The sequence below is a fragment of the Bubalus bubalis genome, chromosome 1 (genome assembly GCF_019923935.1).
Source record: "Bubalus bubalis isolate 160015118507 breed Murrah chromosome 1, NDDB_SH_1, whole genome shotgun sequence".
NCBI lineage: Eukaryota > Metazoa > Chordata > Mammalia > Artiodactyla > Bovidae > Bubalus > Bubalus bubalis.
The window spans coordinates 102,351,648-102,364,278 of record NC_059157.1 but is presented as its reverse complement, the minus strand read 5'-3'; the positions used below and the strand labels follow the sequence as shown (position 1 = coordinate 102,364,278).

General features: G+C 37.8%; 1 protein-coding gene across 1 annotated transcript in view; it reads left to right on the top strand.

Annotated features, from left to right (window-relative positions):
* The window catches only part of SLC9C1 (solute carrier family 9 member C1), a 106,588-nt gene extending 96,970 nt beyond the window's left edge, over positions 1-9,618 (top strand). Inside the window, exons 27-29 of the mRNA XM_025283972.3 lie at positions 4,999-5,111; positions 6,858-6,945; positions 9,370-9,618. Of these exons, the coding sequence (XP_025139757.2) occupies positions 4,999-5,111; positions 6,858-6,945; positions 9,370-9,392 (224 nt within the window). The 3' untranslated portion in view covers positions 9,393-9,618. The remainder of the gene's footprint in view (positions 1-4,998; positions 5,112-6,857; positions 6,946-9,369) is intronic.
* Positions 9,619-12,631: the final 3,013 nt, after the last annotated feature.

Here is a 12,631-nt window from a genome sequence, read left to right as displayed (position 1 = left end):
TTATATTTGAATTATGGAATAAATATGCTTTAATATTTTTCATTTCTCTGAAGGAGACATTGTTCTAAATTTAGAAATACAGAAATTAATTTTAAAATTCTGCATTGATAAGACTATTACCAATCAAGAGATCAACAAGGGACAGTTCATGGAAGAAAAGTTTTATTGAAAAAAAAATGTAGACAAAAGTTCAATGCTACTAATATTTAAAGAAACAGAAATTAAATATTAGCCTATTTCATTCATGAGATTTTTAAAGAATTATAATGACTAAAGCTCAAAAAATGTAGTGAGTGGGAGAGAGGTTTAAGAGAAAGCGGGGATTATGCATACTTATGCCTGATTCATGTTGTTCAATGCAGAAACCAACACAACATTGTAAAACAATTATCCTCCAATTAAAAATAAATTCTAAAACTTTTAAAAATGTAGTTTTTCTGATATACATTCTTATCTTGACACCAATATAAATTGATCAAATAAGTTTATCACAAGATTCCAAAAGCCCTAAAAGTATTTCTATCCCTTGCTTAAATAATGTAATTTCTAAATATGTCAATTATATATCAATAAAAATAAATTAATAATATAATTTCTAGACATTTATTGTAAATAAATAAAGCAAAAAAAAATTAAGGTAATTAAGCATTATTTATACATATTAAATATTATAAATATATAAAATTAGAAGTTATCAAATGTCCATACAATAGTAAAGATTAATAAAACTAAAGCTGGTTCTCTGAGAAGATAAATAAAATTGACAAACCATTAGCCAGAATCATCAAGAAACAAAGAGAGAAGAGTCAAATCAACAAAGTTAGAAATGAAAAAGGAGAGGTTACAACAGACAATGCAAAATACAAAGGATTATAAGAGACTATTAAGAACAACTATATGGCAATATAATGGATAACCTGGAAGAAATGAACAGATTCTCAGAAAAGTTCTATCTTCCAAGACTGAACCAGGAAGAAATAGAAATTATGAACAACCCAATTACAAGTGCTGAAATTGAAGCTGTGATCATAAATCTCCCAAAAGACAAAAGCCCAGGACCAGATGGCTTCACAGGAGAATTCTATCAAACATTTAGAGAAGAGCTAATGCCTATTCTTCTAAAACTCTTTCAAAAAACTGCAGAGGAAGGAACACTTCCAAACTCATTCTACAAGGCCACCATCACCCTGATACCAAAATCAGACAAAGACAACACAAAAAAGAAAACTATAGGCCGATATCACTGATGAACATAGATGCAAAAATCCTCAACAAAATTTTAGCAAACAGAATTCAGCAACACATCAAAAAGCTCATACAACATGATCAAGTTGTATTTGTTCCAGGGATGCAAGGATTCTTCAATATATGCAAATCAACCAATGTGATACACCATATTAACATATTAACCATAACACCATACTAACAAATTGAAAGATAAAAACCATATGAAAATCTTATACATACAGAAAAGGTCCTTGACAAAATTCAGCATCCATTTATGATTAAAACCTTCAAAAAATGGGCATAGAAGGAACCTACCTCAACATAGTAAAGGCCATATATGATAAGCCTAGAGCAAACATTATTCTCAATGGTCAAAAATTGAAAGCATTCCCTTAAGATCAAGAACAAGACAAGGGTGTCCACTTTCACCACTATTATTCAACATAGTTCTGGAAGTCCTAGCTACAGCAATCAGAGAAGAAAAAGAAATAAAAGGAATCCAGATCAGAAAAGAAGAAGTAAAGCTCTCACTGTTTGCAGATGACATGACATCAGATCAGATCAGATCAGATCAGTCGTTCAGTCGTGTCCGACTCTTTGCGACCCCATGAATCGCAGCACGCCAGGCCTCCCTGTCCATCACCAACTCCCGGAGTTCACTCAGACTCACGTCCATCGAGTCAGCGATGCCATCCAGCCATCTCATCCTCTGTTGTCCCCTTCTCCTCCTGCCCCCAATCCCTCCCAGCATCAGAGTCTTTTCCAATGAGTCAACTCTTCGCATGAGGTGGCCAAAGTACTGGAGTTTCAGCTTTAGCATCATTCCTTCCAAAGAAATCCCAGGGCTGATCTCCTTCAGAATGGACTGGTTGGATCTCCTTGCAGTCCAAGGGACTCTCAAGAGTCTTCTCCAACACCACAGTTCAAAAGCATCAATTCTTCGGCGCTCAGCCTTCTTCACAGTCCAACTCTCACATCCATACATGACCACAGGAAAAACCATAGCCTTGACTAGACAGACCTTTGTTGGCAAAGTAATGTCTCTGCTTTTGAATATGCTATCTAGATTGGTCATAACTTTCCTTCCAAGGAGTAAGCGTCTTTTAATTTCATGGCTGCAGTCACCATCTGTAGTGATTTTGGAGCCCAAAAAAATAAAGTCTGACACTGTTTCCACTGTTTCCCCATCTATTTCCCATTAAGTAGTCGGACCGGATGCCATGATCATCGTTTTCTGAATGTTGAGCTTTAAGCCAACTTTTTCACTCTCCACTTTCACTTTCATCAAGAGGCTTTTTAGTTCCTATTCACTTTCTGCCATAAGGGTGGTGTCATCTGCATACCTGAGGTTATTGATATTTCTCCCGGCAATCTTGATTCCAGCTTGTGTTTCTTCCAGTCCAGCATTTCTCATGATGTACTCTGCATATAAGTTAAATAAACAGGGTGACAATATACAGCCTTGACAAACTCCTTTTCCTATTTGGAACCAGTCTATTGTTCCATGTCCAGTTCTAACTGTTGCTTCCTGACCTGCATACAAATTTCTCAAGAGGCAGATCAGGTGGTCTGGTATTCCCATCTCTTTCAGAAGTTTCCACAATTTATTTTGATCCACACAGTTAAAGGCTTTGGCATAGTCAATAAAGCAGAAATAGATGTTTTTACCCTCAGAATAGGAGAAAATAATAGCAAATGAAACAACTGACAAAGGATTAATTTCCAATATATCCAAGCAGCTCATACAACTCAATACCAGAAAAACAAACAACTCAGTCAAAAAGTGGGAAAAAACCTAAACAGACATTTCTCCAAAGAAGACATACAGATGGCTTACGAACAAACACATGAAAAGATGCTCAGTGTTGTTCATTATTAGAGAAATGCAAATCAGAACTACAATGAGGTATCACCTCACACCAGTCAGAATGGCCATCATCAAAAAGTCTACACTCAATAAATGCTGGAGAGGGTGTGGAGAAAAAGGAACACTCTTGCACTGTTGGTAGTAATGTAAACAGATACAGCCACTATGGAAGACAGTATGGAGATTCCTAAAAAAGCTAGGAATAAAATCACCATATGACCCAGCAATCCCACTCCTAGGCATATACTCTGAGGAAATCACAATTGAAAAATACCCATGTATCTCATTGTTCATTGCAGCACTATTTGCAATAGCTAGAACATGGGAGCAACCTACATATGCCCATCAACAGATGAAGGGATAAAGAAGTTGTGGTACATATACACAATGAAATATTACCCAGCCATAAAAAGGAATACATTTGAGTCAGTTTTAATGAGATTGATGAACCTAGAACTTATTATACAGAATGAAGTAAGTCAGAAAGAGAAAGATAAATATCATATTCTAAGGCATATATATGTAATCTAGAAAAATGGTACTGAAGAAATTTATTTACTGGGCAGCAATGGAGAAACATAGAGAATAGATTTATGGACATGGGAAGAGAGGAGGAGAAGGTGAAATGTATGGAAAGAGTAACATGGAAACTTACATTACCATATGTAAAATAGATAGCTAATGGGAATTTGCTGTATGGCTAAGGAAACTCAAACAGGGGTTCTGTATCAACCTAGAGGGGTGGGATGGAGAGGGAGATGGGTGGGGGCTTCAAAAGGGAAGGTATATATGTATACCTATGGCTGATTCATGTTGAGGTTTGACAGAAAACAACAAAATTCTGTGAAACAATTATCCTCCAATAAAAAAATTAATTAAAAAAATAAAGTAATTAAGGTAATTAAGCATTATTTATAAGAATAGAAATCAGAAGTTATCAAAATGTCTAATCATCAATGAATGGTTAATTAAATTAACACAATTGAATGCTTAATAAGCATTAAACAATTAATTTCCCAGGTAGTACCTTGGAAAAGACCAATGATACATGTCAAGTAAAAGTAGCACTGATACAACATTGTCTTGCTAATTTTAAACAAATTTTATCTTTATTGTGTTACAGTTATAAACCCTTGAATCCATGTGAACACAATACTGTCATTCCATGGGTCCCCACTGATCTTCACATTAAGCAGAAATAGGACATAGTATGGGAAACTTCATCATCTGCTCAGTCTTCAGCCACCTTCCCTCCCCACAATCTAAAATGTGGCCATACCAAATGGCTAATGGTTCACATAATATGAGAGACCTCGTGGTCTCTCATTCCTGAACCTTTGCACATTTTTTCCCCTTCCTTCTGCCTAGAACCCTCTAAAAGTGCTTGCCCCCACATCTCCCCATTCCAGGGAGTTAATTTCTTATTCCTTAAATCTCAGCATCACTGATACATCCCAAATTCACAGAACTGCACTTTCCATGTGCTCCCATAGCCCATTATGCACACAGTCCTATTTTCCCATCATGTATTTTTTTGTTCGTATATTTGCTGATCCGTCTTCTCCAAGAGAGCATGGATCATCACTCATTTGCTTTCTTATGTATCCCCATTGCTTACCAATTGGCCTGGCATGCTTAGTACATATTAATATAAACGTACTTTGGGGATGGTGGGACAGTAAATGATTTTGTCTCTGTACTTTCCAAACTTTCTGCACATTTGTTACACAATCTTTATAATAAAAGACTTTTAATCTCTTTTTTTAAAGTGACCCCATTTCCTACCAACTGAAATTGCCACCAATTCCAGATCACAGTGACTTGAACTTGGTTGAACTGGATAGTTGGACTAATTAATATGGTTGTTTGTTTCCGTGTTTGAATTAATGCAGTCTTTTCTGAAGGAGCTGAATCCAGAAGATGTGAATATCCCTTTCCAGAGGAGACACGTACTCAATTTGAAGCAGGTGAAAGTGGAACATGTGAAAATCTCTCTCAAGAAGAGACACATACTCAGGTAAACTGAGAAATAGAATGAAAATACAGTCAGTTCTTCGTATCCTAGAACACAGAACATGTGGCTCCTGGGCCCTGACTGTACTATGTCATTCTATATAAGGGACTTGAGCATCCCTTGATTTTGGTATTCGTGGGAAGAGGGAGTGCTGTCCTGGAACCAGGCCCCTGCAAATAGCTATAGACAACTGTACCTCACTAGATCTCCATCAGCCTATCTGAACCTCACTAGATCTCCATCAGCCTAACTGTAGACTGGATTTTAGGGAATTCCAAGCGAGGTAGGGAATTTATTTTTATTTCTTGTCTTTTCCAAGCTGGTAGTATTGTCCCAGGAGATGCTAATTATAATACCCAGAATATGAGAAATATCTGCTACAAATGAATACATCAGAAAATTGTATATTTGGTTGTTAAAGATGTTTTACATCAATTCAGTCCACTTACTCTATTAGCAGAAGGCATCAAACCCAAAACACATTCTCCTTCTCCCCTGAAACTTGCCTCACGAGTATATGTTGAATCAAAGGTTATTAAAGGTTCCATGAGGGACATTGAAGGTGTTTTCCTAATGTCCATCTTTAACTCAAATGTGTCCAAGTTCTCAGGTCTTGAAGAGCCCAACACTCTTCTTTAATACATAAGTTCTCATTCTACATAAAAGCAGGAATTTCAGTTTATCCTTGAATTTCAGAGTCTTCCTGGGGAAGCTTTCCCTCAAACCCTCCGTAGTTGTTGCCTCAAACTGCTGACCCAATAGCACAGGGGTTGAGAGTGTGGGGTGTAGCATGAAAGTCTCTAGTTTGCTTCCTGATTCCATCACAATTAGCCATGTGACCTTGAAGAAATTTCTCAACCTGCCTTAGCATCATTTTCCCTGTCTATAAAACAGATAAAATAATAAGTCACATTCATACGGTGCTGCTATGGAGATTAAAGAAACGGGAGGTACACTATTTGACACTGCTTCTTAACATTGTAAACTGCTTCTCCAAATGTCTTTTGCTCTTCCCATATTAACTTTCTTAAAAAAAAAGCCATGAATATAGTCACCTCCTCTAATTCTCCCAAACATAGTTTCTGCCGAAGACTAGGAAATAACAAAGGAAATTACAGTTAATAAACAAACAAACAAAAAATTATAACACTTAAAATATAAGATGGCTCCTTCCAGCTTACTGATTAAGCCATCTTTCTCCTTAGCCTTGGTAGGCTGCCAAGCTTGTAGGATTTATCTTAATAGCGTATTTGGGGGAATGAAGGGAGGAGCCAGGAAAGCTAATGCTCTCCTAGTACATAATGTCCCAAATTGCTGCTTTTACTTAATTAAAAAGAAAATGATTTGCATAAGAGTTGTTAACATAGAGGAAATAGTTTGAAAGTGAGAGTCCAATAAATGATAGAAACATCAGCTAGTTAGACATACAGAGAAGATCAATAAATTCTGTTATTTAATAAATGCTGGTTCTCCCTCATGTTAAATCTTGGTTGTGTTTCTGAGCCAACTCCCTTCCCTCTCCCCTCAAAGTTTTCCCTGATTGCCACCAGCCCAGAATGGTAGCTTTACCTTTACATCATTAAAAACCTGTCACAACATTAAGTGGCTCCTTACAGAGCATTTTGGTCCCCACACAGTGCTGCCACTGCCAGGAGTCCCAGCTGTAGGTCCCCCTGACCTACAGACCAGATTTGACACCAGCTCTGTTTTATAAATCTTACTAACTTTAACTCCTATCTCCATTTTTAGAATCAAGAGCCTACAAAATCAACTGCTAAGATCATGATGGATAAGAGCATCTATGGGAACTCCTCGAATAAGCCTAAACGGAAGTCTGGTAAGCTGGTTCCATTTTCCTAACATGAGTGGGAGCATACCTGTTCCTGGAGATGTAGATGGAAGCCAGTTTATTTGCCTTTGTGTCATAATATGCTTATACCACCTTCTACTAGCCAGAAGATTCTTCTACTGGCACTAATTCTAAATTCTAATTTGGAAAATTAATTCAAAATAAAATTCCTTTATCTGAATTTCTGGAAACTATAGCTTCATGGTTCCCTCTCTATATTCTGCCATTTAATCTCACATGCAACACTAGTTGCTCCCAGTTTGGTAGGTTGTTTTACAGGTAGCCATGTAATGTGGAAGATATAAGCAGACTATAAGCTATGACTTCACGTTCAAAAATTTATGTTCTAGTTAAGGAAGCAAAACATACCACACGGAAGGCAATTAAATGACAATACAAGAAACACAGTGGACAGTGTCAACTGAAGTTAAATGAATTCAAGAAACAGATAGCTACTAAGCATAGCAAAGTCTGTAGAGAAAAGAAGCTGATGCTTAGAACAGAAGACGCAGGAGACCAAGACTTTTAGGAAACAATGAGTAGACCTACCTGGCTGTTGGCAGTACAAAATGTCGTGTCTGGGGAAATATTTGTGTTTATAAGTGCTTTATATGACCTCCAGATAAATTTTTTATCTCCATTTAAAAAACATTAACTGTTGAATACCACTTCCTATGACAAAGATCATATTTTAAAATAGATTTAAAGGCTAACAATACACCATGTGAAAAGTGTTTGAAAGAATTATTTGCAACACAATGAATATCTTTACCTGGGGAAAATGTGTACACAATGATGAGGAAAACACTATGATACCAATAGGTAAACTTATGAACAGCCAATTCAGGGAAAAAACAATGCCCAAAATGTGGAGAAAATAAAAAAAGCAACACTAAACAACAACAAAGTATTCACATTTTTTAAAGAACTATTTTTATTAAATGGTAGAATTATTTTCTTTGAAATAAATGAAAATAGAATGATGCTTATTTTCTCATATTTAGCTAGTAGATAAGCAATTTGTCAATAAAAGTCATAAAAATGCTCACACAGTTTGCCTCGGTGATTTCTCTTCTGAAAATCAATCCAAAGAAAGTAATACAAGGTATACAAGTAGACAAATGTGCAAAATGTCTAATACACTACTATTTCTAGTGACAAAAAATTTTAAGTAGCCAAAGTGTTCAATAGTGAAAAAATGTATAATTTCACTACAGAACATCCATAGTACAAGGAGTGTCACACTACTATGGTTGAGTAGTTCAACATAAAATGTAAAAGCTGAATTCAATACTGTACATATAACATGTTTAGTGTAAACAAGGCCAGGAAAGATAAATCCAAATGATATAATTAAGAAAAGGGAGAGTAGAGATGGTCTTCAGAGACGGCAATGGCACCCCACTCCAGTACTCTTGCCTGGAAAATCCCATGGACGGAGGAGCCTGGTGGGCTGCAGTCCATGGGGTCGCTGAGGGTAGAACACGACTGAGCGACTTCACTTTGACTTTTCATTTCATGCATTGGAGAAGGAAATGGCAAGCCACTCCAGCGTTCTTGCCTGGAGAATCCCAGGGACGGGGGAGCCTGGTGGGCTGCCCTCTATGGGGTCGCACAGAGTCGGACACAACTGAAGTGACTCAGCAGCAGCAGCAGCAGCAGAGATGGTCTTATTTACCCCTCTTATTTTATGTGGTTTTGTGACTCATAATGAAAAATATTACTGTAAAACCATCAAGAATTATTCAAATATAAATTACTTGAAAGTTGTCTGTTGTCTTTTGTACCACACTTTACACTCAGAAATCCATAGTGTTAGGAAATGTGAAAGTGAAAGTGTTAGCTGCTTAGTTGTGTCCAGCTCTTTGCAACTGTAGCGTACCAGGCTCCTCTGTCCATGGAATTCTCCAGGCAAGAAGACTGGTGTAGGTTACCATTCCCTTCAGCTGGCGGATCTTCTCAACTCAAGGATAGAACCCTGGTCTCCTGCATTGCAGGCAGATTCTTAACCATCTGAGCCACCAGATAGTAATAGCCAGAGCCAAAATTCAATGAGTGATAATGACTCCAGTCAGTTATTCCCACAATGGTAAACCCTCCTCCTGCTGCTGCTGCTAAGTCGCTTCAGTCGTGTCTTCTAGTCCATAAACTTCTGCACCCAGTTCAACAGGCCCCAGGGGTTTCTTGGATTCATGCTCCCAGTTTAAATCATGCTACCACCCCTTATGATGACAAGTGATTCACATTCACTTGCTCAGCTTCCTTCCTTGGTGTCATTAATAATGACCAGATATTTCTTGTGGGAATAAAACTGACGCTCCAGGATATCCTATTCTGGGTTGTGGACCAGTGTTGAAAGATTCCAGAGCTCTTTTGCCTGGGATTGTTTTCTTTCATTTCCATTTCTTTTAGAAACATTTGACAAGGCTGTTTAGAAGACTGACACATGTACGAGCCCTGCTGTCATGAGATGCCTCCTGTTTTTGAAGCACGTTTCCCGACCTCGAGAGGGAGCAACTTTGAGCTGAATCCTATGTGGATCTTCTTGGTGCCACACTGAAGGAAGTTTGGACTTTGCAACTGGATTTAAAATATCTATTATTTAAAATATCTAAAACACCCCAGAATATCTTAGAGTAAGTTTTAGTTTTAGAACCAGAAAATAAGCTTGTGCTACCTGGATAGTTTGTATATTACTCTTAGAAAAAAAAATGGTTTGATTCACTTTATGAAAATTAAATGCTATTAAAAAACATTTTAAATGTTGCTCTTGAACCAAGTGTTGATTTTTGTCATTCACTCAGTGAAGTGTCATTGCATTTCATTCATCCTGGAAGCCCTCAGTGATTTAAAATAGCAAATAGAAAGGATTTAATCCTTTCTAAAGGATTTAACCATAGAAAGACTTAACCATGTAACTTAGCCTTAAATAAAACTTTTGGTGTTCATTTTGTTCATGATTATATTTACAATAGGCAGCACATGATTTTTTAAAATAATCTTAACAGTGAAGAGATATTGTATTGCTTCTGTATGCTGTTATATAACAAATGCTGTACAGTTATAAACTTATGTAATCTTCATAGTAATCATATAAGGTAGGTACTATTATTTCCAATTTACAGATGAGTAAAGAGTGAATTCAGTACTTTGTGGAAAACCTCATAGCTAGTAAGAGGCGGAGCACAAATTTGAAAACAAGTCTACAATTAGCGATTGTACCATATACACCTCCAGTATGGTAGGTCCTAAATAAGTACCTGAAGAATCAGTAAAAATTTAAATATATATCTTCAGGATCATGCCTCCACCCAGGGGTTGGGAAATGTTATTCCAAACTTTGTTCTTGCCACAACTGCTGGTAGGCACATTTTTCAAAGAGGCCAAGTGTAGAGATTCCATTCATAAAATGTGCTTGTGGAGGAGATAGTTTGGTTTGTTGCTGTTGGGAAGTCAAATCAAACTGCTATTAGGCTTCTCAGATGGTCCAGTGATTAAGAATCTACCTGCCAATGCAGAGGACGCGGGTTCAATTCCTGGTCTTGGAAGATTCCCTATGCCACAAGGCAATTAAGCCCACGCACCCCAGCTACTAAAGCCTGTGAGCCCTAGAGCCTGTGTTCCACAACAAGAGAAGCCACCACAAGGAAAAGCCTGCACACCACAACTAGAGAAAGCCCACATGCAGCAACGAAGAACTAGTACAACCAGAAATTAAAAAAAAAAAGAAGAAAGAAAAACTGCTGTCATTTCTCTCCAAAACTAACCTCAACAAGTTTTTTTCCAGTGCTAGTTACATGACAGCTGTTTTAATATCTGAAGGACTTTTTTTTATTACTGAGGTGTAGTTGATGTATGATATTATATGTTACAGGTGTACATCATAGTAATTCACAATTTTAAGGTTATATTTCATTTTTAGTTATTATAAAATGTTGGATACACTTCCTGTTGTAGCTTATTTATTTTTAAACATAATAGTTTGTATCTTTTAGGCCCCTACTCCTATACTGTCCCTCCCCTCTCCCCCGCCTCACTAGTAACCACTGCTTTGTTCTCTATATCTGAGAGTCAGTTTCCTTTTTTTTTTTTTATAGTCACTAGCTCATTTTATTTTTAGATTCCACATATAAATTATATGTATTTGCCTTTCTCTGTCTGATTTATTTCACTTAGCTTAATACCATAAGAATCTTATTAATGAGTACCCTTTCCTGAATTCTAAACCAAGTGAAAATTAAGACAAAGGATTGAGGCAATTAGAACTTAAAACACACAGACCCCACCATGCCCTCCCCACACACACCTCTTTATTAGTGACTGAGTTGACTTACAATACATGGTTGCCTTTTGACCCCAGATTTGGACAGTTTTACTACTGTGAGCATTTGTCATTAAGCTTATTACATAGCTGAGAACAGCAAAAACTAAGGTTTCTAAGGGTGAGATCACTCCCAAAAGAAATCAGAAAGAAGGGGTCAAATATGAACATCCAGACTCTGCTTCCAAATTCAACCTGATAAGCCACTCTACCTCAGCAGAATGAATGAGGAGGTAGTGACAGGCCAGAAATGTTAAGGCAACAGAGAGTGAAGCCCTTGATCTGGAACCGGACACCAGGAAGGAGAAGGGCTGTCCAACAGTAGTCACCACTGAAAGAGAGAGTAGTGTGCACTGGACACTCTTCTGAGAGCTTTGCCCTCATTTCAGCTTGGGCAATCACTACACAAACTGTGGGTGGTAGGCACTAGTAACGGAGCTTAAAGAATTCAGAAAATTACTCAAAGTCACAGCTAGACGTGAGGACGTTTGGACTTGTATCCCCCGAATGAATTCAGAATAATTTACAATGCTTTTTAAGTTGTCTAGGTTTTATTTTGGAAATCTAAAATCACTGCAGATGGTGACCGCAGCCATAAAATTAAAAGACACTTACTCCTTGGAAGGAAAGTTATGACCAACCTAGATAGCATATTCAAAAGCAGAGACATTACTTTGCCAACAAAGTTTCGTCTAGTCAAGGCTATGGTTTTTCCAGTGATCATGTATGGATGTGAGAGTTGGACTGTGAAGAAGGCTGAGCGCCAAAGAATTGATGCTTTTGAACTGTGGTGTTGGAGAAGACTCTTGAGAGTCCCTTGGACTGCAAGGAGATCCAACCAGTCCATTCTGAAGGAGATCAGCCCTGGGATTTCTTTGGAAGGAATGATGCTAAAGCTGAAACTCCAGTACTTTGGCCACCTCATGCGAAGCATTGACTCATTGGAAAAGACTCTGATGCTGGGAGGGATTGGGGGCAGGAGGAGGTGGGAACAACAGAGGATGAGATGGCTGGATGGCATCACTGACTCGATGGGCGTGAGTCTGAGTGAACTCCAGGAGTTGATGATGGACAGGGAGGCCTGGCATGCTGCGATTCATGGGGTCACAAAGAGTCGGACACGACTGAGCAACTGAACTGAACTGAACTGAAGCCATTGGAGAAGAGAAGGATATACTCTACAAATATTAGTCATTGTCAGTGTCTGACTAGGAACGTATCCTTGAGTGTAAACATCTCCACGTGGGGAAAGAAGCCTGCACAAGGCACTGAGATGTGAAATAAACTCAGTACCTTGCAAGGTGTACACCCACCCTGCTCAGCATCATATGATGGGTGTGTGCCCAGAACTCC